This window comes from Solanum lycopersicum, chromosome 3 (genome assembly GCF_036512215.1).
Source record: "Solanum lycopersicum chromosome 3, SLM_r2.1".
In the NCBI taxonomy this organism is placed as follows: Eukaryota; Viridiplantae; Streptophyta; class Magnoliopsida; order Solanales; family Solanaceae; genus Solanum; species Solanum lycopersicum.
In genome coordinates this window covers 66404648-66430494 of record NC_090802.1, presented here as the reverse complement: position 1 = coordinate 66430494, position 25847 = coordinate 66404648, and the positions used below count along the sequence as shown (strand labels likewise).

The 25847-nt window shown below is 34.7% G+C and overlaps 4 protein-coding genes across 11 annotated transcripts; 3 read left to right on the top strand and 1 right to left on the bottom strand.

The window, feature by feature from the left end:
• The first annotated feature begins 2121 nt into the window (after positions 1-2121).
• On the top strand, positions 2122-14248 carry LOC101268750 (protein FLX-like 3). Of its 5 annotated transcripts, XR_011220192.1 has the most exons (7): positions 2122-2449; positions 4594-5131; positions 5258-5403; positions 8655-8734; positions 8839-9026; positions 13437-13691; positions 13771-14248. XR_011220192.1 is itself a non-coding variant. In XM_004235557.5 (5 exons), exons 2-5 carry the CDS (start codon positions 4605-4607, stop codon positions 8920-8922), a joined length of 837 nt encoding a protein of 278 aa, XP_004235605.2. In that variant the 5' UTR covers positions 2122-2449; positions 4594-4604; the 3' UTR covers positions 8923-9174. The 5 variants fall into 5 exon arrangements, 2 of the variants coding, with proteins under 2 accessions (XP_004235605.2, XP_010318506.2); XR_003246170.2 differs by having other exon boundaries at positions 13437-14248; XR_740633.4 differs by lacking the exons at positions 8655-8734; positions 8839-9026.
• Positions 14249-14503: 255 nt separating this feature from the next.
• LOC101244357 (thioredoxin-like 2-1, chloroplastic) lies at positions 14504-21145 on the top strand. Of its 4 annotated transcripts, XR_011220193.1 has the most exons (6): positions 14504-15010; positions 15422-15601; positions 16640-16804; positions 17113-17181; positions 17808-17874; positions 20800-21145. XR_011220193.1 is itself a non-coding variant. In XM_010320205.4 (5 exons), exons 1-4 carry the CDS (start codon positions 14819-14821, stop codon positions 17170-17172), a joined length of 597 nt encoding a protein of 198 aa, XP_010318507.2. In that variant the 5' UTR covers positions 14504-14818; the 3' UTR covers positions 17173-17181; positions 20800-21145. The 4 variants fall into 4 exon arrangements, 3 of the variants coding, with proteins under 3 accessions (XP_010318507.2, XP_019068730.2, XP_004235607.2); XM_010320205.4 differs by lacking the exon at positions 17808-17874; XM_019213185.3 differs by lacking the exons at positions 17113-17181; positions 17808-17874.
• On the bottom strand, positions 17535-21256 carry LOC101244067 (phospholipase D alpha 4). The gene is made up of 4 exons (XM_004235558.5): positions 21060-21256; positions 20185-20739; positions 18562-19753; positions 17535-18182 (listed from the first exon to the last, which is right to left on the bottom strand). The coding sequence occupies exons 1-4, from the start codon at positions 21144-21146 to the stop codon at positions 17749-17751; spliced, it is 2268 nt and encodes a 755-aa protein (XP_004235606.2). The 5' UTR covers positions 21147-21256; the 3' UTR covers positions 17535-17748.
• A 3582-nt stretch (positions 21257-24838) lies between these two features.
• On the top strand, positions 24839-25737 carry LOC101244651 (PRA1 family protein F3). Its single transcript, XM_004235560.5, has one exon. It carries the CDS (start codon positions 24942-24944, stop codon positions 25488-25490), a length of 549 nt encoding a protein of 182 aa, XP_004235608.2. The 5' UTR covers positions 24839-24941; the 3' UTR covers positions 25491-25737.
• Positions 25738-25847: the final 110 nt, after the last annotated feature.

The following is a 25847-nucleotide window of genomic DNA, read 5'->3' as shown; positions in this document are numbered from 1 at the left end:
TATACATTATTTCAAAATCTTGAATACGCCTCTTTGTAGTGTATTAGATTCTTTTCTACTCTTCTTACAATTGTGGATTTTCAATGTTGCAATAGCTTTTATTTATAGTAATGAGATATACCTGAATTCCTATATGACCAAATATTAGATTAAATGTTTTGTTGATAAATAATTAAATAATGTTTCTTTTCATTCTTTACTTCTTGTCATATTATTATGATGACAAATTTTATTAATTATTCTTATTGACCAAAAATAAAAATAATTTTATTTTAAATTTAATATTATGTTTTCTACTTTCTTAAAGAATTTATTTAACGAGTAATTTAATAATGTTCATTTTTATTCATTACTTTTTGCTATACTGATATTATGGCCGTTAAATAAGAAAATATGCGGCCGTTATATATATATATATATTTTGTATTTCACTTGCTTCTTATTATTATTAATATGTACGAACACAATAAGATATAATTAAACTTGATTAAAAGAGTAAAATATGACTATAGAATTTAACATAGAACCTTGTTTGGAATTTTTGTGATTCCTTATATTTTCCTAAATTTTAAAATTGTATCAAAAGGTGTTAACACTAGTATGTATATTGAAAAACTAAAATTTGACCTATCTATGGAGTCACCAAGTTCACGTGAATGATGTTTTCTGTCCGAGATCATATATAGTAATATTATATTTTTTTTAAAAAAATATTAAAATGTACATGTGTGAACATCAAATAATGCGATAATGACTTATGACTGGGTGCACCGCTCTACGTGAGGTTAAAAATTGAAATTTTATATTTTATTTTTATTTATTTTTTCTAAAACTAGATAATACTTTTCTAATTGGTAATTGTTAAAATTATTGGCATTTCAATCTTTATATATATATAAACAATTTTCTCACGCTTTATACAAACGGAAACACAATTTATACATTTCACTTCTGTTTGTATAAGTGAGAAAGGCGAGGGTAGCGAGCGAGATTTGGGAGAGTGGTGAGCGAGATCTGGAAGAGGGGACAAAAGGGAACAAAAATATAGGTATTTATACAATTTTCTCTTCTTTATACAATTAGAAACAATTTTTATACACTTGTGTTTGTATAAAAAGTGAGGAAGCGAGCGAGAGAATGGAGGAGAGTGGCGAGCGAGATATTTGGGAGAGAGGCGCCTGACAATTTTTTGCAAACGTTTGCTATAGAGCACAATTAAATTAAACCCCTAACTACTCCATTTATTTTAGGTTATTAGTTTGCTATAATATATAATTTTCCCTATTTTTAAAATGAATTTTTTACATAATATTTTTAACCATCAGAATCGACCGTTTAAATATTTTAAGACTTATATCAAGTCAATTTGCTTGATGATGCTAAAAACATATAAACTAACAACATACAAAAATCAAATTTTGAGAATGATAGATTCATTTTCTATCCATATACTTATTCTTTTTAGGTAACTTTGATTTTTTCTTTGTGGCAAAAATATAACTAAATAAAAAAATATATTTTTTATTGGTACAACTAGTTTCTTAACAAAAATAGACTGAAGGATAGTTCTTATTATTATTAGATAGTATAAAGTTATTTTTTACTCACTTATATAATATAAGAATTCTTATACATTAGATTTAAGTTATAACTAAGGAATGATTTTAGCAAAAATAGAAAACTTTATGAACATCCAATCGAATCTGTCAAGAACAAAATGACTGCTACAAGAAAAGCAACTGACTGCAATCGTGAATCCACAAGTCAAATGTTTGACTTTCACCTACCTTTGCTAGGAGAAAACAGAGAAGCGAAAGACAGATGGTCAAAAGAAATCCTTTCAACTGTGAAATTGAACACAAGATTGACTTCAACCAGGTTTCTTTATCAATCTCTTAACTCTTGCTTTAACTCCTTGTTCCGTAAACCAATCGCGTTAGTAGAAAAAGTTTTGTCGCACTTTGAAGCATAAAGCTTCATATGTTTATTCCGTGTAATCTTTTTTCTATTTTAGGTTATTTTCTTTTACTTTTTCTTTTTAAAATCACAAAACACCAAAAATTTTTATCAAAATTTCGAATATAACGTATCTATATTATTTCAAGTTAAAGAAGTTATGCTAACCTTTCCGACTAAAATAAAGTTATTTTTCATGTATTATCTCTCCAGATACGATCGATAAAAATAAACATAAGATTAACTTGAGCTCGATAAAATGATAACATAAATATTTTTTAATATTCAATGGTAGGCCCAATCCGCAAAAGGTCCATGAGCTAACCGTGATAAACTTTCATGGAATATATATTGTACTTCTATTTTCACTTGCACTTTCATCGCTAAAATACCCTAAAATATTTCTGCACAAACAATTCTGCACAGCGGCGGAGCCGGAGGCACCTCTACGGCGACTTGTCCGATCAAAATCAGCTTTCTCTAGTTACATAAGGTATGAAATCCGATCACATCTTTCGATCTTTACGATTTGTCTTATCTTTGAAATATCACAAGTCTGCTTAAGTATTAAGCGATCTTATTCCGTTGACGTTTTGAAGAATCTTATTTCTTTGTTGCATTGCTCCGAGATAGAAGATGACTCTTTGTAAAGATCCAACGTGTAAATTGTAGAAATTTCTTCCCCAACAGATTTCTGAGGGACTTATTGATTAGTAGAGAAAAAAGAGATATCTTAGGGACTTACTGATTATTGATTAGTAGAGAAAAAAGGTAATCCAGTAAAAGTGAAGAAAGAAAGCTGCGCTTTTGCAGTTGTCTGGTGGTAGTTTTCTTGCGCAGTCTCTGGGTCTGCCAATTAAATGAATTCCTTTTTTTTGAAATCAGTAAGCTGCGCTTTTGCTGTTGTCATTATTTTTAAGTTGATCAACCTTCAGATGTGCATCTTTTATGTCCGATCACATCCTACTTCCTCTAGTTTCCTTAGGTATGAAATCCGATCAAACCTGGTGCAACTAGCTCGACCCAAAGGCAAATCCTTTGCTTTTGCTGGCAAGGGGTTTCGAACTTGAGACCTCCAACATGGAAGTCTTAAGTACAAACCACTGGACCATCAAATAGTCTAGTAACGATATATAGTGGTAGTTGTCTTGTGGAGTATCAACATTAAATGAATTCTTTTTTTTTTGGATCAGTAAATGCGTTTTTGCAGTTGTCACTATTTTTAAAGTTGATCAACATTGGAGCGGGGTTTTTCCCTATGTGCACCCAAAGGGTAGCTGCTGTGGATTTCCCTTGTCATAAAAAAAATAAAAATAAAATTGATCAACATTCAGATGCACGCACATCTTTTATGTCCGACCACATCCAGCTTTCTCTAGTTCCTTTTGGTATGAAATCTGGTCACATCTTTGATTCGATCTTTTCGATTTGGCAATCTTTGAAATATCACAATTCAGTCTTAAGCGATCTTATTGTGGAGACTTCTTGAAGAATCTTCTTTGTTTGTTGCATTGCTCTGAGAAAGCAGATGACTCTTTGTAAAGATACACACGTGGAAACTGTATAAATTTTATTGATTAGGTAAAAGTGAAAAAAAAGAAAGCAAGATGACAAAAACTTCAATCAAGAGGAGACGGGAAAGGAAAGAAATGAAGAGAGTAGGTAGATGGATGGTTGTTTAAGCGGTGGCAATAGAATTGAAACAAAAACGACGAGGAAAACAGTCGGAGGTGATAATTTATAAAATCATGACAAGACACAAAAAAGAATCACAATAAGGTTTGTCTCACATCTAAGGAGGCATCAAGTAACGTTGTATAGTGATAGTTTTCAGTATCTGACCCTGCCAATTGAATGAATTCTTATTTATGGATCAGTAAACTGCTTTTTTGCTGTTGTCACTATTTTTAATGTTGATAGTCAACATTCAGAAGTGCACCTGACATGCAATTGAGCGATGGAGTGAGATCATTAGTTCGTAGGAGCAGTTTTACCCTTTTTTAATGGATTTCCTGACTTTTCTCCTTAGTATCTTCATAAATTTCTTTTTATTTACTTTTGAATGAAATGAGTACCTACTAGATTTTGTCTGTCTACAGGTTGGGATGTACTTCTGTGTATTTACAAACTACATGTTTATCTTTCTTAACTGATTGACAATCTTAGTATTATTCTCACTCTACTCTTCTTTTGTTAGACTTTTTGAACTTTGATACTTAGTTTCAATATAGTAGATTTTTCTGGAATGCCACCAGGCAGTGATAGTCTGATAGACTTGTTTTTTTATTAAAGAACTTGTCTATCTCTATATACTATTTCCTGGAATTCCTCTCCCCCCCTTCAATAAAGGAACTTGAATTATAAATTTATGTCAAAATCTTTTTTTGTTTTCTCTTGGTATTATCAAGAATTGCAATATTATTAGGGCTGCGAAGCTTCCCTTTGTTGCTTGCCTTAACTTCTGCAAATTTGTTTTTGCAACTTACATCACCTGCTTTGTTTTAGACTAAGTTGAATTGCTGTACTCACCTGCTTTGTTTAAGACATAGTTGAACTGCCGTATCATTTCTTGTTTCCAAGATGATTGTTCCTTATTGTTGTGGTCTAATGCTTTTTGCTGCTATTACTCTTTTACAGCACTGTGTGAGATGGCAGGAAGAAATCGCGTTCCTCGGGAAGCATTTGATAACCGCCGGGGCTTTCCTGCAGAAGGGCATATTGCCCGGGGTCCTATGCCTCGACCCTCTCTCCATCCTGCGTTGTTAGAAGAGGAACTTGAAATACAACATCTTGAGATACGCAGACTTCTGGGTGAAAACAGGAGATTAGTTGAAGATCGAATAGCTCTCCAACGGGAATCAGCTGCTGCAAAGGAGGAGGTATATCGAATGAACCTTGCCATAGGTGATATGCAAGTGGAGCATGAAATTCGCTCCAGGGAACTTATCGAAAGAGGTTTAAAGCTTGAAGGAGATCTTCGAGCTACAGAACCTCTGAAAAATGAGGCTAAACAGCTCCATGTTGAAGTTCAGAAGCTAAATATTATGAAGCAGGATCTAACTGGCCAGGTGCAGACCCTCACCAAGGACCTTGCCAAGCTACAAGCTGATATCCAACAGATTCCTCATTTCAGGGGTGAGATTGATGGGCTTCATCAAGAGCTTTTGCGCGCTAGGTATCTGCTATTATTATTATTTTTTTCTTTTATGGAGATGATTAACATGGAATGCTGTTATGTCTCAAACCTGCCGGTGCCCATTAGGAGTTGAAACCCTTGTATTAATTTGCTCATGAATTCTAGGTCTGCCATTGAGTACGAAAAGAAGGCAAAAATTGAACTCATGGATCAGAGACAGGCAATGGAGACAAATTTGGTTACTATGGCACGTGAAGTTGAGAAGCTACGAGCCGAGCTTTCTAATTCTGATGGTAGAGCATGGGCTGCAGGTATGTTCTTACAAGTTTATTCCTTTTATTTTAGAAGCATGTTAAGGGAAGTCTTCCTTTCTAGTGGAGGTGCTGTTTTTCTGCTTCTCGAATTGCTTTTGGGAGCAGATTTGACCCAATCCATCAGTAACCATTGAAGCTAGTGTCTTGGGGATTTCTGATGCTGAAATGGCAAAGTCTAAATAGAATCATTACTTTATTTTTTCCGCAATCCATAAGACTTAGTTTTGGGAACTTTGAGAAGCATTAAAGTTTGGGCTTTGGGTGTCTGTTGATTTAATTCCCATAATAGTGCACAATCGGGTAAGTTGTATTTGTCAGCATTAAGAACGTGCTAGAACCTCCAAAATATTTTGAACAATTTTGTTCCAAGTCTAATTATAGAGACCCTAGAGTCCCTACTAACTCGTAAGCTTCCTCTACATTAGCTTCTTTCCATCTTAATTTTAATTATAGAGTTAGATCTGTACTCGAAACACCTCCCATTTCTTTCCATCCACAGTGTCAACCATATTCATGAAGGTCTTGCTCCCCACCATCTCTTTCCTTTGACTTGTCCTTGAATCCTTCTACTACAAGCCACCATTGCTCAAATTTAAGTAAGATTTCTTGTACTCCAGTTTACCACATGTAATCAAATGGGCTGATCATAGCTAAGTTTAGGAAGGATGGACGGTCTGATCTGTAAGAATAGTTCCTCTCACTAGACTAGAGAAACCTGTCAATTCTTGATGCACTCCTATGATTTTCTCCCCTTCTCAGCGCGTAAGATCCTCCAAATAAAGGAGGATCAAACCGTACCACATCATTAATCAGTTCTGAGAATTCAGCCATTTCCCCTGATATTCTGTTGCAATTTGATCTCTCTGATGAGTATCTAGTAATGTTAAAATATGCACATATCTCCGAAGGCCATCACATATACTTCTAACAGCAGCCAATATCTTCTACTCCAGTTCACTACGTGTAATCAAATGGGCTGATCATAGCTAAGTTTAGGAAGGATGGACGGTCTGATCTGTAAGAATAGTTCCTCTCGCTAGAGTAGAGAAACGTGTCAATTCTTGATGCACTCCTATGATTTTCTCCCCTTCTCAGCGCGTAAGATCCTCCAAATAAAGGAGGACCAAACTGTACCACATCATTAATCAGTTCTGAGATTTCAGCCATTTCCCCTGATATTCTGTTGCAATTTATTTCTCGAATGAGTATCTAGTAATGTTAAAATATGCACATATCTCTGAAGGCCATCACATATACTTCTAACAGCAGCCAATACCTAGCAGATTTCCTCCTCTCAATTTTATCAGTCTTGTAGACTAGACCCAGGAACAAATTAATTCCCACAAATTAGCAAGTTATCATCTGATTACCACTGTCCACTCTCTCTGCTGTCCAACAACGCAACATACCCTCCACTACTCTCTATTCAGTTGTAACTGAAAGAAGAGAATCTATTCAAGAGAACATAGATCTTTGGAATCTAGTTGAAGCGAACTCAATAACTATTCCCACACTTTTAGGAGATAATTTTATTTAGAGATTTATATCATAAACTTCTTTATTTTCTGATTTATCCTATGAAATGAGAGGAAGTATTCAAGGAATGGTGATGGATGGTCAGAAATGAATCAGAAAGTTAAGAAATTGTAAGGAGAATAAGGGGCTAAGAATATAGTACTATACTGTATTTGATACAAGACACAATTTCATCGAGAGAAGAAAAAAGCACCGCCTTTTTCCTTCTTTTATCTCACACCCCTGATCTATTGCTTTTGCAGTGCAGCATAGCTTTTTAGAGTGCATCATAGACTCTTTACAGCCTAGGTTTCCCAAGTCAAATATAGATAAGTTTATAAAATTTGCAATAGTATTACACGTGGTTAGAAAATGGAGCACGAGTGCAAGTGAACCCAACATGTGGATCCACCATTTGGTTATATTTTCCTCCACATACTTCTATTTAATACGATAGATTCCATTGGTTACAACCACGAGTCCCCCATCTTCATTGCAGCCGGCTGCCATTGCAAGGCACAATCTAGTTTTCTTGAACGACTTCCTTCTTACAGCTGGATTAGATTTCTTCAGTAATGGCCATGCAGATTGAATTAGCAAATGATCCACTTAACATTATCTTGTTAATATGCGAATGCATTCTTATATTGGTTCTTTTCTAGTTTCTTATAATTTCTTAAATAGCTCTTATATAAGTATTGTCTATACGTTTTATTGGGATATTGTAATCTCACTGTTGTGTTCTTCCCAATCTGTTGTCCCAGGTTAGCCTCCATGCTTATTTAGGTATTGCCTAATCTGGCAATCCTAGGATCTGGAGCTATTCTTCTTTAACACAATTTTTTTTTGCAACTTACACTGAACTCACATAGGTGGGTTTTGGAGAGGGTAGAGTGTATGCAGACCATACATGCTTTTCATGAGATGAATAATTTTATTGGTAATAGGGGAAAATACGCCATCGACAAGCTTTTGTATATCGAAGTAGGGAATCACAAAAACATGTGATGACTCAGATTCAAAGGTCCCAAACATTCAGGTGGGTGGGAATAGTTGCTGAGTGGTAATATTTGCCTTGGATTTTTATGGGGTTTTATTGTATGAGTCTCTTTAGCATTATCTTTTTATATTTTTTTAGGCTTGAGCTATTAAGTTGAGAGTTTCTTTCTAACCGGTTGTAGAGTTAGGTTACAAGGCTTTTAGTAGTGATTCCAAGTAAATCAGCCATATCTTGATCAGGATTTTCTGATTCTATTTAATGGATTGCAAGATTTGTACTTTGAGGCTAAATGGCCTTGAAACCTGGGAGTTGTATAGAATCTCATTCTTGAGTTGCACTGAGAAGTCCCCTTTACTTCCATTTGTTCGATGTTAGAAGTAGGCGTATATGCCACCAAGTAACCCCCCTCAAAAATAAAATGTAGATATAGGAGAAGATATATACCTTACATGATATCCTTCAACCCTTTTATAGGATCTTTTGGTAAGTTCTTCAGAATCCATTTTTCTTACCTTCTTTAGCTAAAGGCAGTGTGAAGAATGATTACGACTTGTACCTTAATAACCGTCTTCTGTTTGAGTAGTAGACTTGAAAATGTTTCACTCTTGATCACCGGTGACAAAATTAGATCATACAGTTGACACGTCCAGAGTGGTTAAGCAGAATAAGAAATCAGAGGATGCTTTCTTCTTTTGGTTGCTTATGTTAACGATTTATTATCTGTTTGCTAAAGGTGGATCATATGGGATGAGATATGGAAGACATGATGCAAGTTTCCCTGCACCTTATGGCGAGGGATATGGGGTCCATATGGTATGAATATTTCCAGTCACTTGATTGGGAGTTATTTTAGTGGTCATAGCAAACATCATAGGTAGAGTCGACTTGGTGCATTGACATTCATCCATTATTCTCAGGGTGCTGCTGACAGGGGTCCTTTGTATGGTGCTGCTTCAGCTTCACGGGGAGGACTTGAGAAACCTCAAATGAATCGTCGCTGAGGTGTTCTCTGTTCGCTTGCTGTCCAATAGGAAGAAGGGCCTCTCTTTTATTCTTGTAGTTGTGTTTATATTTCCGAGTCCCTGATGTGGAACCATATATTCGGGTACTGAAGTACTGTGTGCTGCCTTTTATCTTAAACTGTATAGGGTAATTAAGGCTCTTCCATAGTTGATGGAACTGGACTTTTTTAATTAATGACTTATGTTATGACTTTGTAGTTTAAATAGCAATGTTTGAGTTCGTTGCGTACATATTCTCAGTCCATTTTGTGCTTTCTGAGCATTTGATTGTCTTGATAATTCTAGCGAGCAGTTTAAGTTTCTATTATCACGAAGCATTTTGCAAGAAACTAGCTGATGAATTCAGAAGTATGATGGTGTATTTAGTTATCTTAGTAGATAGTGTAGAGAATATGAAGTTGCCAATGTTTTGGCCTACTAGCAGTATTTTGGGATATGGAGGAGCTTAACCATGAGGTGGTTTGCTTTTTGGACATCACAAACCCGTGATTTCTCGATTTTATTCTTTTGGACTTCCCTTGAGCTATGTATGTTGGTACTAACACTGGCAGAAGAAGCTGATGTAGTGCAATAACCCGCATCAGAATATGCACAACTAGACTCACGTGAAGAAGTTCTGCACTGCATATTATTACTATTCTGCAAGCATATAGGATATTTTGTTGAGGCCAGAGTAATAAGTATAGAGTGGAAATGAATGTTGCCTCCACAACCGTTATGGTATATTGCACTGTGAAGATTGTATTGATAATATTTCTCTCCTGTTTCTTGAAAATTTTGGGAGGTTCTTGTTAACGGCTCTGGTTGAGTTTTGGAAGAATGTCAGCAGCAGTGCATGTTTATCTCATAAATGTTGCACTTGTTAATGGCAGTCTGCTTTTGTAGTCGTCTGCTGCAAACATAGCAATGCTATGGAATTGTTGTTACTATCTTATCTCAATTTCATTTGAGTTAGAACCACGAGGTTGATGGTTAATGATGAACTCGAATTGTTATGAGTACCGGAGAGAAAGGATTGTGCCTTGGGGAGATAGCAGGTTTAGTATTACTCAGCATTTACTGTGGGTTGGTATATCAAGTTATCAGTTCTGTTGGAGGCTGCTACCACAGCTCAAAATAGATCAACATGGTATTGTGACTCTTGTCAGTTCTTTGGAATGAATTCATGGTTACAAGTTGAGGGACAGACAGAGTGGTGAAGCTGGCATAATCGAGTTGAGAGCTGAAATACCCTCGCTGATCTGATTTAACCCATTTTCGAATTTGAAAATGCAGCATCCACGACAACTTGGGGTAATTCTTCCTTAACCTTTCGCTTAACAGGTGGCTGTGCCATAATACTCATAAGGCCAGTCATCCTGGCTGCAGCAATGGAAGCCCGAGTTTCTCGCGTACATCGATATGGTCCTTGAAATCTTGAGTGACGACAGTGGAAGCTACATTGGCAAGTGATGACTGCCTATCAAAATTCCATAGGCAAGTATTCTGTTTCGACGGGCCCTAAAATTGTACTATCTTTCTACCAGAGATTATTCTCGGATGTGCTTCTCTATCTTCTTTCTGTCTCTGTGTTTATGTTCAGGAATATTTAGATAACTCCCATTCCCACTCTTCTTCTGTATTGCTTATGAAATAGACTTTATTTTCATCAAGACTAATTCTTGCCGAGACCAGGCTAATGTTTAGGGTACTGATTGTGATGGTTATAGTCTAGGTTTAGTCTTAGTTACACTATCCTATAGATTCTAGGTTTTTTTTAACCTCTAAGAGTTGTTTGGATTGAGGAGAAGTTATGCTGCTGACTTTTTCTTGTTGGTCATTTAGCAGTTTAATCCATGCATTACTTAAGGCCCACTTTTCCTCATTTCATCCCATATAAATAATACATAGTTTCCCGCATTTGTATGTTTATTTATGTGGGAACAGAAAAAATCTACCAAACATTAGATAAAATTTCCTTCATACCCAACTAAATTGGTATAAACGTGGAAATTATATACCTTACAACCCAAACCAAATGGCCCCCATATTTTTCTTATTATTATGCTCTGTATCCATCCCTTTTCATTTTACTACTTGCAATAGAAAAATTATGGGGTTGTTAGGTCCTTCAGGGAGACGCATCCTTGTTTTGTCAGACCACTGCAATTCATAATTAATTGAAAGGAAGAATATATTTTGGCTTCCATTGACTGGGAATGTGTGGGGGAAGGAGTTCACTTTGAGATTCTCAACTGTCTTTTGTTAGCAGTGCTTGCTTCCTTTGTTGTGTTGTCTCTTCCACTGTTGCTTCCCCTTGTTGTTAGGGAACTGTTTGTTGGAAGTTCCTCTAAGGATGCAAATGGGAAACCAACGTTAACCAATTGAGGAACTGATAAAAAGACATGAGCCATTATTTAGATAAACCAACATTGATTTATTGAGATGATGATTAAAATGTAAAAACACAGATGAGCTATAATTTTTTCATGAATTTAATACCTCAACTATTAGCTCTTTTCCCTACTTGAACTATCATAATCTATCCTTGTCCTGCCTAATTATCACCATCTATGTATAAGATATGCCTAGTTGAGTAGATTGTGACAGTTCAGGTAAGGATTGGGAACAACGGACAGTGACACAGAAAGTTGCTGATTTGAAAAAAAAAAAAACAGGGAACAACTGATAATTGGCCCAATCAGTTTTGAGATGTGTTTTAATACATAGATAATGATAGTTAATGTAGGAAAAGAAAAGAACTAATAGTTGAAATGTGAAACTTGCGAGAAAATGATAATTTAGATGTGTTTTTTGACCCTCAACTCTGATTTGTTATATGAGGATTTCACTTCGACATTCAAGTATTTACGGTATGAGATGCTAATTTACTTGTCCTGGGAAAGGACAACATATTTTTAACAGTGGTTGAAGATGTAAGTTGCGTGAGGATTCATCATAATTTGGTCAGCCTATCGTAGACCTCCTCTCTTCAGGCTTTAGACTGGTAATATGAGCAAGCTCACATTAATAGAGTTCAGATGGGAGTGAAATGGGATTGAGATGTAGTAGTTATTGTTTGAAGAAACAATAAGGAGTCTACCTTGCTGATAGTAGGCACCTTATTTTTGAATGACAGACACAATTGTACAGATGAGATGTAGTAGTTATTGTTTGAAGAAACAATTAGAAATCTACCTTGCTGGCATGTTATTATTGGATGAGACAATGGTCTGTCCTATGCTTAGTTTCATCTTGCGGTCTTTTATGTAGTAGTTGAAACACTTTTCCTGTTTAGTAGAGGAAGCTAATGGTACTGAAACTATTTACATTGCGACAATCTTGTATTTATGTGGAGGCCAACTTATTTTGAGTGTAATACTCGGTTTTGGGTGCTTGAATATGTGAGCTTTTACCTGTAGTTGGTAAAAGGCAGTCATTTAAAGGAATCACACTCATATCGGCAGAAGGTGGAGTGAACTTGGTTCTTTGCTTGATCGTTGAAGTTGGTGACATGAAAAGGTTAACCTTAAAAATTAAATTATGCTTGCTTTTCATTGGCAACTTTTCTCGAGGTATTTTATGAGGTTTTACTGTTCAATGCTCACTGAGGACAGTTGGCTTTTAGTTCAGGGGCAAAGTTGGAAGAAAACTAAGGTTAATGGAGAAATTTGTTGGCATTTGAGACAAGTGACCTAGGTGGCAGGTGCTGTAAGTTCCAGAATATCTCGGCTCACCATCGTGCAAGCAATTCTTCAGAATGGACACTATTGTTCCACTTGGATTGCTCATTGATTTAGTCTTTGTTCTCTACTGTGACACTAACATACCTAGTATAATCTCGCAAGTGGGGTTTGAGAGAGAAGGACAAGATATACACAAAAAGGCGATAAAACTTCTACCATAATCCCAAAACCTTCAAATTATCCTATCTCGGGGTCATGTCCTCAGAAAATTGAAGTTGTGTCCTACATTGTGTAATCATCTCCTCCTCCGTTCTTTTTCACCCTACCTTGACCTTTACCTCTTCTAACTCTTACTACAACCAACCTCTCACACCTCCTACTAGCGCATCAATACACAATTGTTGTGTATGTATATGTTTTTTCCTGATCACATCTCTGTTAGCATGCCCACACACCCATTTGAGCATCATCAACTTTGGAACATGGATGTTTTTGACACTCAAGCTTTGGCTTCACATTTTTATCTCACATACTTTGGCATGTAATCTCACCCACTTTGCACCAATTTGATGCAAGACATCATGCATTAACTTCTCTGTCTTCTGTCCAAAAGAAAAAAAGGATCAGCGTATCTTGTGGTTCTATCTGACGGTTGATAGATTTTCCTTTTTTACATTCCATTGTCTTGTTATGTGGTTCTCAAACTCACCATGCTGTATGTAGTTGCATTATTCTCCACAAAGCTCTTGTTTATTATAATTATTTATGATTCTTAAATTTTCTTGCAAACAGTGATCTCATCATAGTTTCTTCTTTCCTTTTTTGCAGATGAAAGCTGGAAGCTTTGTTCAATTTACCTTTACTTTTATCTTGCTGTCTTTATGCTATGGGATGACATTTGTGGGCAGCTGTTGTTAAGGAAACACTCTAGGATCGAGTTACCCAACTTGATATGGCCAGGGGACAAGTGTAGACTATGGTAAGAAAGGCAGGAGTGTCGAAGTTGAGCTGTGGGAGCTCATGACGTCTGATTTAAGCAATGCCTATGATGAAGAGGGGTCTAGGAACTCATGATGATCTGATGTAAGCCAATCTGAATTGGGGTATTTCTGAATGATGTTGAATGGTCAGCAAAAGCAATTTAACTTACAATCCCACGTAGGGCTGAGTTGAAGGGTGTTGTTATGATTGGGAGGAGGAGCTTTTGACTGTGAATCAGCTCACACCGCGGCATCCTGGATAACCAAATCAACATGTGAGTTGCATAACAAAAATTTCAAAATGGACTGACATGTTTTAAAAACATTTTTATGCTCCCAGAGGTTGTGTTTATGAGCAGTAACACAATGTTATGCATGCAAAAGCGGGATTTAAGGGGATCCAAAGAAAAAAAAAAACAGATTGTTGGATTTGATAGTAAGATGACAGAATTTATCAGAACCAACATGGCACATATCGGAGGACTTCAATGATTGGTATACTATGCTGAAAATGTTTGCATCATAGGTTCGCATTTGCCACTATTTTATATTGAATTGTACTGGACAGCTTGTTGCTTATTCTTCATTATGTTAATTTCATTCCGACTTGGATGGAGTTTGGAATCTCAGCGTACATTATACATGGATTATTTCTCTTAATACCTCTTATCGAACGATCCCTCAACTCCATTTAACATGGTCAGCTTAGCCCTCACTTATTAAAATTTTATCTTTTATAGTTTTGTTGTACATATCTTGCCACTTCCTATGCCTTGTGCATCAAACTTCACAATCACGTATGACATTAAGTACACCCTATCGTCAAACTCGCCTTGAATCTTGCCAATCACTATGTCATTTAATTCAACATCACCGAAGCAAATAAAAGTGATCTAGAAGTGTATTTAGATCTCTGCTCCATGATACGGTATTGTTTGTCATTATTTTTATTTTTAGAGTTAAATTATAAAATTTTTAATTAAGATGTATTTTTTTATCATATTAATATAAAAGAAAATTGTAATTTATAGTAGAATATCTAATTTAGCTTTTAAAATAGTAACTTATAAACAATATCGGAATAATTTAAATATAGAAATTGCTTACAAAAATTACTCGCCATTATTGGGTCAAGAAGCATCGTGGCATAAATCTCCAGCTTCAACTACTTGTCTACTTCACTCTCTGTTCATCTTCTTCTTGTTGTAATGTGAAAAAGAGAGACGGAGTATGCAGGGCTACTCTTTGTTTTCACTTCGAGTTACTTCCTTTTCCCCCTTTTCCATTTTTCCTACAAACACCACCTACTCTTCAATTCCCTTTAAAGCTGCTAAATTGAACTCATGGGGCAAAAGGGTTGTTGATTCTCGTGTTGTTAATCCTTTTGATTATGCTCTCAACAAGCCTTTGCTTTGTTTCAAGGTAATTTCTGGTTTTTTCTTGTTTTATTGTGTGTGTCTCGGCAACCCCTTCTGCATTTTTCAATTTAAAACTATTCAATTTTTCATCTAAACTGAAATTTGGGGGATTCATAGTTAATTACCGAAGAACCAGTTGCTGAGTGTTAATTTGCTTATAGAGGTGCGGAATTTTGGAGCTTTATGAAAGACTAGGTGGTATTCATCTCAATTGAATTTAGCGGCAGTTCCTAATCGTGCTCTATTCCCCTTTCAATTTGGAAAAAGAAGAAGAAAGACCCCTGTGAAGCTTTTTTATTTTAGAACAGATCACTAGGGTCTAGTTGTTCCCTTAGCTACCCGTTTTGCATAGATGAAACATTGCTTGTTTTTACTTCCAATGTGAAGCAACAGTGTTCTTTTTTCTCGACATCAGGTACATGCTACTGCTGCTGAAACTGATCAACCAAAATGGTGGGAAAAGAATGCCTCAAATATGGTTGACATTCATTCAACTCAAGAATTTTTAGATGCTTTAAGTCAAGCTGGTGATAAATTAGTGATTGTTGAATTCTATGGCACATGGTGTGCCTCTTGTCGTGCATTGTTCCCCAAGGTGAGTATATAAGCTTTCCCTGAATAATGATCCATTGCTTTTTTTAAAATAAGGAATGCGTTGTTCTCGCAAATATTACTTGGATGTATAACTATACTCATCCTGTGGTTTGCGCTCTTTCGCTGATAGGTCTAATAGAGGAAGGAAACATTTTGCTTCATAATTACATGATCAATCTCATTTGTGATTTTTTTTTTTGATAAATCAATTATGAAATTAGAAATGCAGTTCGAAAATTTTCATTTACAAGTGGCCTTATTGTTTGTGGACATTCTCAAATTTTATAGTCCCCACTCCCCTCTACTTGATAAACCTTCTTAATATGGATGAAGTGTTTTTGCACAAGTATCTTATATCTCCTTTGCCATTTTGTATCTTTTGGAGCTTATGGGAAAAAAAGTAGGAGAATGTTCCCATGTAATTGCAATTAAAATCTGTTGGTCCCATGACATGGACATTGTATTCTCTATTTCTATTAGAATCTGTTTCCATTCATGTTATTGCAAGTAAAATTGCTACACATAGAGCTTCTTTATGTTCTGACTGTTGAAGAGAAGGCTGCACTCAATTTAGGACGTACTCATAATTTGTTTGATTGTACTCGTTAAGTTATTAATCCCAACTAGCTTGAGATTTAAGCACATAGTTGTGTTGCTATTAAATGTGTGGTATGTGAATTTTACTTTGGTCTCTCATCTTCCTCTTGTAACTATCAGGATTTACTATGTTCTAACGTTCGATATTGGGCTAATATTTCCTTATTGATTAGTTTCAACTTACACAATCATAATATGTTCTTAATTTACTCATTACTCTGGTTTGGCCTCATTAAGTTTCTAGTAATTTCTTTTTGTCGTTTGGTTTGTCTGTTTGAATCACCATGCTTACAGTTCTATATTTACTTATTCCTTTTTAAAATTTGGTTTACCATCAACGCTTACCAGTTTTACACACCTCCTAACAAATGCCAAACAAGATTATGTTGTCCAAGATATCCTAATAGATAATTTTTTTGTTTTTTCACTTCTCAATGGCCAGGTCTGCATGATTGCGGAAAAACACCCAGAGATTCTTTTCATTAAGGTGAACTTTGATGAGAACAAGTCTTTGTGCAAAAGCTTAAATGTAAAAGTCCTTCCATATTTCCACTTCTATAGAGGAGCTGACGGTCTGCTGGATTCCTTTTCTTGCTCTCTCGCAAAGGTAGGACCATGAAGTGCATCAGTCTGTTTTTTTATTATGTTGGTGGTTCCTGTTTAGTATACTTGGGAATAACTTGTTCCTAGTTACCCTGCGTAGCAATGTACTGATTGACACTATCCGATTGTTAATCTCGTCGCTATTAGTAGGAACTCCATTACTAGGGTATCTTTTGTAAATGAAATTTCTTAACTGATAATGTGGTGACCTAAATATTTCTGTTTAGTTCTGGGGAAGAAGAATTTCATTACAGTTCTTACCTTTCAATCAATTTTCCTTTGAAAGAACTTACTCTGGAAAATATAATGCAGCTCCAGAAACTAAAGGATGCCATTGAGAATTATAACCCAGCTCATGCAAAGGAAAGCTGAAAGGCACTGGTGATTCTCAATTTCCCTGAAGTTTTCTGCAGTCCAAATCGTCTTCGAAAAATTTGTTTGTACTTCATTTTGTTTCAGAACCTTATTGCAGATTGCTGTGGGCTGTGTGCCACTCACAGCTTTTCTTCTATATTATGCTGGAAAGCTGCACATAGTTTTTTGTACAAAGCACTCATTTTTTGCCTCTGCTGTGATCTCTCTCATGTGATAATATGGTAAAAGTTTGGAACAAATCACTATCCTATGTGTTTTATAAAGAAGAATGGAGTTTCAATATTCTATTTTGTTTGAAATCCATGGAAATGGCAAGAACCTTTGAGACTATTGCGCTCAAAATGTTCTTATATACATAATTCATTTAAAACTACTACTGTATTTCTTTTTTGTTATGTTATATATTGCTCTAGTCTCATAGTCTGTAGTCACAAGAAACTGATTGTTTGATTTGTTTCTTCTCTTTGTTATTTTACAATCAAATCTGCCAATATGATGAAACCTACTAGTACTATTTAGCATGTACAGAATCATCGGTAAAGGGCTCCGAGCTTCCAACTTGTTATTTTCTGTCTATGTGGTAATTGTAGGAGCTAGAACTTTTGATCTTTTCCCTTTTATTGGTGCTTCAGTATCGGGGAAGTGACCATTTCTCTCCATAAGATCCTCTACATGACCTTCTGCAGTCACATTCACAGGGTAAGTAACCAAATGAACACCCTTCATGTCTTCTAATTCATCTTGATCGTAAATTTTCCACATTTTGTCTCCAATGGAACGGATTCTATTCACACATTCCAAACTTTGAGGATGTTGAAATTCTTGCTCCGCTTGTCCAGTGTGCTCATACCACAATGACATACGATATGCATGAATGTCCCTTTGATCTATGTCTTCTTCTTCAGTTTTCGACTGATAGCATCCTATTGCGATCTCAGTGTCTCGTTTCCCATCCATGGACCTTTGATTTATGTTAGCAGAACCAATCAGTAAGTATGTATCATCCACTGAAAATTTAGAGAAAGTATTGTTAGCATGTAAGCTTTATTAGTCTAAATGATCAATAAATACGACATGTAGAAGTGGCAAATGTGCGAGTTGAGTCAAACTTGCTAGAGTTGGAATGGGTCAAAATGAGTTGGATCAAGATGAGTCAAATGACAGGCATTAACACAACATGCTCAACATAATCGGCCTTCAATCTCCAATATTAATCTTGTAGGTTTGAGTTTGGGTTGCATTTTGACCCGTCAGATAGAATGCTTGATCCGTTAACTAGTTTACTTTGTCATGATGGACACGTTACTTGAAAACGGATTGATTTTACTGTGTCTAAATCAAAACTGCATGAGTATATAGAGAGAGAGAGAGGAAGACTTTTCATACCTATCATGATCTTAGAGTGGACATAAACCATGAATCTCCTATTCTTTTGGGCTCTCCAGTACTGTGATTCTGGATGTGGAGAATAAGGAGGAGCAAATTCTCCTTTGATCTTTTCTTCTCTGTTTGCAAGACAGAAGAAATTCAAGTAATCTCTAGGATGTCCCTGTTCGCCACTTCCTTTAATCGCTTCACCTATAAATTTATACATCATCTTCATAGTTTCCCTAGTCCAGTACAAGATATCTTGCACTGAATCACTCTCTGGCAGTCCTTCTGGCCACATTGGTATCACAACGTACACAGAAAACCGCTCCTTAGCTCTGATTTTGTTCACAATCTTTAGTGCAATCTCTATTGGAATTAAGTTTCTGCAACCACAATGTTGATCTTGCTCCCAAAGGTGACATCCACCGATGAAATACTGATTCTCGATGTATATAAATCTGTCAGCTCGTCTGATTGCTTCAACATAAGCTTCATGAATACTTCTTTCAACTGTCATGTTCCTAGGTAAAGGGCATGCGGAGACATGATCAATTGATCGGAAGACTTGAACGTTCCAATCCCGATCAGTAGAAGCCATGTTTGGCTGATTGCTGAGTTCTGGAATGGATCTTATGGGAATGAGCAAAGAAGGGCCAATTTGCTTATTCCATCGTTGTTCAAAATTGTTGAGTATATCCATAGCTGCTTGCCCTGTGACACGAGCGTGAGCATCGTGCCATGGTTCTCTCGGCCCTCCTTTGTGCAGGCTTGCACCTGATAGGCTTGTTTGGTAAAAATCATAGCAATGTGATTCTGTGTTTAGAGTTCTAAACAGGGAATGCTCTTCTGTGTCGTATCGACCATCACAGAGATCTAAACCACCAAGAAAACTAGTAATTTCTCGACTAGTTGATGATAAATGACTTCTTGAATCTACTGCTATCATCTTCTGATGATGTGCAAAGAATGAGGGAAGTTTATGGTGTAATCTGGGAACCAATTTGCATACTACTTTTGTGTCTCTGAAATAAGCTAAAGAATCTTCGTCGTGTGTTCTCATCACTCCCTTGTTCTTGATGATTGGTAAGGATGTTTCATCATCCCAAAGCATGATCATCACAGCTACACCTTCCTCTGCTTTACGCTTCAGCAATTCACCTAGCTTTACTCCTTTTGCATGTGTAATTTCTGCACTGGGATCACGGACCTGAAAAGAGAAGGCACCAGTGTTCAAATGTTGAGAAAATGGACATTAGGTCTAACTCAACCAGACCTGAACTCAACTACAAAAACTATCTAACGCCCCTACCTCATGAAGCGCGTATAACATAACATAAAGACCCTTCCTAGATGTAGAACTTGACAAAATATTCATTCTTTCTTTAGAAACAAACGAATGTCCCTTGGACAAATAACCTTTGTTTGGACATACCTTCAACCTAGCTTGAAATTCTTTCTATGCCCTAGAGCTCTGATACCATGTCAAGAAAATCGATATTGGGTCTAGGGTCTAACTTAACCTTAAAAGAGATAACTCATTCCTCAACTTATGTACCTCAATCTAACACCAAAATACACACATAAAACAATGCAACAAAAAAAAAAGGAAAGGACATGTAGATAGTTTTTTCCCCTTACCAAAACCATTTTAGGACTGAAAGACCACCCTGCAATGTAAACCAAATGCTTTGCATCCTCAATGGCTCTGTATATGTCCTCCCACAAGTTTTTAGGTCTCGTCTGAAATGGAGGTTGGAACATATGTTGGTGATGTGCATCCTGATAAAGAGTCACACTGCAGTTTGATCTTTGAGGAAACGACGAATTTTTTAATCCTGTGAATGCACCATTCTCTAGTATTCTTCCCCAGCTTGGTTCATTTTCTGCTGGCTTGAACCAAACAATGAACTGTAACTTCAGTTTCTTCTTTGGCTTCTTGTTTTCTATAGAAAGTGGGAAGAATCCCTCGATTAAACTCGTTTCGTTTAAGAGCTTGTTTGCCTGAATAGTGAATTTTCCTAAGATGGAGCATTTTGTCTTGAGAGTAATGGTAACTGTTGTGTCTGGAGAATGAGCACAGAGGATTTGAAAAGTCTGGTTCCATACTCGATCGCTTTCTTGTGTTGTTTTTGCTACTGTTTTGTTATCAATCTTGATTGTCACAAATGCAGGTTTTCCATTTGATGAAATACACTACAAAATATAAAAAAAAAGAGAGGATTTTAAACCTTAATTAACTTATTGTTATTGCAGCTCAAGGGCTCTGTTCTACTGGTAAGAGTGCAGTCCGTGATGTGCTGATTAGACACACTTTACGAGTATGAACCACAAAATGTTATGGTTCTTCTTCCTCAAAGATTCAGACAAAAATGCGCTTGGATAGCACTGAACAAAGACTTGGATATTGAATGATCAATTCACCATTGAGAACATTTAGCCTCAAGAGACAAATATCGCGGTGTTGTAAGAACTTTGATGAGCGAAATCTAATGTACTATTTATAAATCACTTACCTTAAAGGGAAGAGATGACTTGCGAGATGTGGCACGAAAAATTGAGACTTCAAGTGTTCCATGAAAAAACTTGTGTTTGCCCTCCATTTTTTTTTTTTTTTAACTCTTTCAAAGTATTCACGATATTTGATTGATTATATTTTGATAGAATAGCATCAAAGAAACTATACAAAAATTAATTATTTTTTTTTGGTCATGGGATCACATTAGTATGTGTTGATATATAAAGGTTGGCAAGTCTGTTATTTTAATCCAAAGACAGCTATATATATTTGGAAACTTGGAATACAATTGAGGTGTTGGAAGTGGACAAAACTTAAAAACATGTAAAATTCATCCTTAAAGGCAAGCCTTCAACTTCACTGCTAGTTTCTGCTTTAAGTTGAAGTTTTCCCTATCCCGCAAATGCATAGATAATCGAGTTTAACTTTTATGCACGGATAATCAAATATCTTTTTATACTTTTGTAAAAATATAAAGAGGAATATCTGTTAATAATTAAAACGTGAAATTTGTAATCTGTAAATAGATTGATCTATATTCGCTTAGACTAATTCTTTCTTTTCTTTTTATCTATTATTTGTCCAATTTAATTTCATAATACTTTAATTATTTGTTGGTCTAATGTTTGGCACGTTGGATTAATGCACTCCATATTGTCTATTTTGTTTATTATTATCTAACAAACAACATATATTCTTAGTTTAAGGGTATCTATATTTTCAGGATCTAAACGAATTAATTAATAGTTATTTCTAGAAACAACAATAAACATTACTCGGTTACATAGAAGGTTATTGAAAGATTATTTCTGATAGATCTGTAAGTAAAGTAAATAATATCAAAAATCAAGTATTGGAAAAATATACAATGAAAAAGACATGCTAAAAACAAAAGGAGAAGTGAACAATATCAAAGAATATGATAATAGGTATAATAATATTAATAAAGAAACTAAATAACTCAATTAGCTATTAAATTTTTACCTTAATATTTTTCAAAAGATTATAAAAGAAGAGGAAAACTATGTTAGGTGGTGCTGAAGATGATAATAACGCAAACGGTTCTTTGGCCAACTTTCTTTATTCTATTGTTGGAAAATTTGGCAACCAAACTGCTGAGTCAATACAACATATAAATATCAATTTAGACTAACCTAATAGTGCTAATAATAATTAAAACATGTAACTGTTTTTGATTTATTTTGTCCTGAATAATTCTTTTCAGGAACTAAATATTAACTCAAAATGTCCTGAATAATTTTTTTTTTCTTAAATAATCGTAGTGAATCCTCTCGCTTTTGTTTTTATTTTTTTTAATTATGTTTCTTAATCTCATTGTTGATATAATAACTTGTGATGGTCCTTATATGATTGTGCTCAGATGTATCTAAATTCTAATGAATTTTCAGTCCGAAAATTATTAATGGCATTTACTAATTTAAAGAGAACAAGAAAATCAACTTCAAATTATTGTGATTAATGCCTCTTCCTATTAAAGAAAATTAATAATGCCCAAACAAAATATGGTATTCTTTGTGATTAAGAAAATGACACATTTATCTGGAAATTTGCAATAGAAATATCCAACTTGATAGAGACTTGTCAATTCTCGAATATTCAATACAAAATTCGGATTTTTTCGAATAAATAACTTGTTTAGACTCTATATATATATCTTTAATTTTAAAATTCACGATTTTTCAATTAATATCCACACTTTTACCTTGATTTAACAAACGACTTCTTCAATAGTGACAAAGAAAACAAAAAAGGTTCCGAAAGGTTAAAATACTTGCTCTTTATAGATTTATCTTATACAAATTCAAATTAATCGACTCGATTTACTTAAAAAGAAAAAAAAAAATAAGTAGTGTCACATGGGGTTCGAGAATGTACATTCTTTTGCACTTGAAGTTTTATGATTTGGGTATTGGAAGATCCAATAATGCGTCCCCACTCCACTCCTACCACCCACGTTTCCTCAAATTTTCTTCCCCAACTACTTACTTATCGATAACCGTTTAAATTCAAATCAAAATTATTAATTCAAATTGAAAAAAGCTTTTTAATTAGTGTTTTCGATAATGATATGTATCGGCTCATTTGCATGGTTTCTTTATTTTTATTTTTATGTAAAAAATGTTGACCGTCAAATTCATAATTTAATGATTCTATAATTATCTAACATGCTTACAAACTGAAAATCAATAATACATCGCATTATACTCGATCACCCATCTTTATATCGCCATGAAATATAAATTTATGTTATAATATATAAATAAATAACAATCATGAGAGTTTTACATATATATTTTTTTCTTGTTGTCTACTTACTTTAGAACTAATTATCATATCGAATACATCCGAAGAAATCATGTTATTTAGAATAAAATAAAATTATTTTTGAAATATCAATAGTATTATTTTATTTGATTTTTTTTCTGTAGATTAAATTAGATTGAAAAAGGACAAAAGAGGAAAAACAAATAAAAAAGAGCTTTTATTGCTTTTTAGAAGTGAGACAATGCACGTGGTATAAGAGGGCCGGCTTCGTTGTTGCCTTTTAACATGTTCACCTTCTCCCACTACTTCGCTACTCACGTCTATTATCGAGTTTTCTATAAATTCTCGTTCGGTTATAAATTTTAGAATTTATAAACAATTCGTATATTTTCTCGAATTTCATATAAATGAATTCATTTTGTTATCATTATTATCTTTCAAATTCAACTTCAGGATGAATTTTACCAACGAAAATTTTGATTTGATTATTATATTAGGTCAAAGTGAGATTTAATTTAGGACAAATATGAATATGTTTAAAGTTGTTACGCCATCTATAAAGCTTATATTAAAAGGTACTCCCTTTAGGTGTATCAAAATACTACTAATATTTTGATTAGACTAATAATAATAATAATTAAGAAAGTAGTTGCCGTAGTCAACAAAGAAAGGTCGACCAATATAATTAATAAATTTGGATACAATGATAAGAAGCTTCTGAAGGAGATGATATATAATTTTTCTTTATTTTATTTTTGGAAACGCTTTAAATTTTATCCATAATGACGACATGTCATTGCAATAAATTTTATGATTATCAGTTCTAAAAATAGTTAATCACTTACCCTTCAAACTAAAATATTATTGGTTTAGAACATCTTTCACCCTTGATAAGTTAAAATTTCTCTAAATTATTGTTGTTTTACAAGTTTTATATTTAAGATATTTGATAATCATGTTATTTTATTAAAATATTAATTTTTTCTATATAACTAAATTTTGATATAATATATGTAATAAAATATTTGTGATAAGTTATTGAGAAGCACGTAAATGATGAAGTATGTTTTTAAGATACATCTATTTGGCATAATCAGTATGATAGTTGTTTTGTAAACGCCCATAAGTATAAAACTTATAAAATCATAACAATTTTAAAGAAATAAAATGTTTAACGTATCTCTCACATCTTTTTTCACATACACTGACACTTAAAATTCGTTAGAGAAAATTTTATAATTTAATATTCACACAGTATATGAATTTTATGAACACAATAATTATGATATGAAATTCGATTAATTAAATGGATTTTTAACAAATTCAGCTATTATATTAGCTTAAATTTATTATTGATTTTAAATTGTGAAAAGGAAAAAAAGAAAGTAAAGAAAACTCCGTGGAAAGAAAGACCAGGAGACAGCTATTAGTTGCCACGTGTCACTCAGCTTTTCGTTGATATTTTCACACAAATTATAAACTATTCAACATTTAGACGACTTTCCCTCATTCACTCCGTCCCCTTTTTAGCTTCCATTTTCACTAAAACAGCGAAGAAAAAATCCTCTCCGTTTTCAAAATCTCCGGCCAGAAAATGACGAATTACGGCACAATACCGACGTCATCTTCCGGTCCGGTAAACGTGGAGTTCATCAGTAGAGCAAAAGATGTGTTAAAGGAAGGTTTAGCTGCTCGTAGGCCATGGAAGGAGATGTTCAATTTCCACTCCTTCAATCTTCCATCCGGAGTCAGCGATGCTATATCACGAATCAAGACAAATTTATCCTTCTTCCAGACGAACTATGCCATCATAGTGCTCGTTATTGTCTTCCTAAGCCTTCTCTGGCACCCGATCTCACTCATCGTCTTCATAGTTTTGATGGCTATTTGGTTGTTTCTGTACTTCCTCCGTGATGAGCCGTTAGTGATTTTTGGCCGTCTGATTTCTGATAGTACGGTTCTGATTGTTCTATCTGTTCTTACTCTCGCTTTGCTGCTGTTTACCGGCGCTACATCTAATATCCTGATATCTCTAGCGGTCGGCGTGTTTGTGGTGTTGATTCATGCTTCGATAAGGAAGACTGATGATTTGTTTTTGGATGAAGAAGGTGCTGGATTCTTAAGATCTGCTCCGTCGTCTTAGTTTGCTGTGTTAATCTCCAGTCCGTTTAAGTTTGTTAACCATTTTTAGTTTTTTTTTTTTTAATTTATTTAATTTCCGATAGCTTCTTCGATTGATTGTTTGTATCACCATACACTTTTGTTCATTTCTCGTTGAATTCGATCATCGATGAATGGTGATTTGTTGTTTATTTTAGTGATTTTTTTCTGGAAACGTGTGTTGTATTTTAATTAATGTCGGCAGAAATAATTTTGGGTGATTGGAAAAATACGTGTACTTTCGCGATACTTCGTCTGAATTGGGTTTTAAATAAAAGAGTAAATTAGAAAGTTAACCAATATAATATAGCTAATGTTTGGTTTCCAAGTTTTTAAATAT

Excerpts from the sequence above, each read along its gene's own strand:
- LOC101244357 (XM_010320205.4), top strand. The coding sequence starts at position 14,819 with ATGCAGGGCTACTCTTTGTTTTCACTTCGAGTTACTTCCTTTTCCCCC. Across the intron at positions 15,602-16,639 it reads GTCGTGCATTGTTCCCCAAG|GTCTGCATGATTGCGGAAAA; the intron begins GTGAGTATATAA and ends CTCAATGGCCAG. Across the intron at positions 16,805-17,112 it reads TTTCTTGCTCTCTCGCAAAG|CTCCAGAAACTAAAGGATGC; the intron begins GTAGGACCATGA and ends AATATAATGCAG.
- LOC101244067 (XM_004235558.5), bottom strand. The coding sequence starts at position 21,146 with ATGGAGGGCAAACACAAGTTTTTTCATGGAACACTTGAAGTCTCAATT. Across the intron at positions 20,740-21,059 it reads AGTCATCTCTTCCCTTTAAG|TGTATTTCATCAAATGGAAA; the intron begins GTAAGTGATTTA and ends TATATTTTGTAG. Across the intron at positions 19,754-20,184 it reads TCAGTCCTAAAATGGTTTTG|GTCCGTGATCCCAGTGCAGA; the intron begins GTAAGGGGAAAA and ends TTCTCTTTTCAG.
- LOC101268750 (XM_004235557.5), top strand. The coding sequence starts at position 4,605 with ATGGCAGGAAGAAATCGCGTTCCTCGGGAAGCATTTGATAACCGCCGG. Across the intron at positions 5,132-5,257 it reads CAAGAGCTTTTGCGCGCTAG|GTCTGCCATTGAGTACGAAA; the intron begins GTATCTGCTATT and ends CATGAATTCTAG. Across the intron at positions 5,404-8,654 it reads TGGTAGAGCATGGGCTGCAG|GTGGATCATATGGGATGAGA; the intron begins GTATGTTCTTAC and ends TGTTTGCTAAAG.
- LOC101244651 (XM_004235560.5), top strand. The coding sequence starts at position 24,942 with ATGACGAATTACGGCACAATACCGACGTCATCTTCCGGTCCGGTAAAC.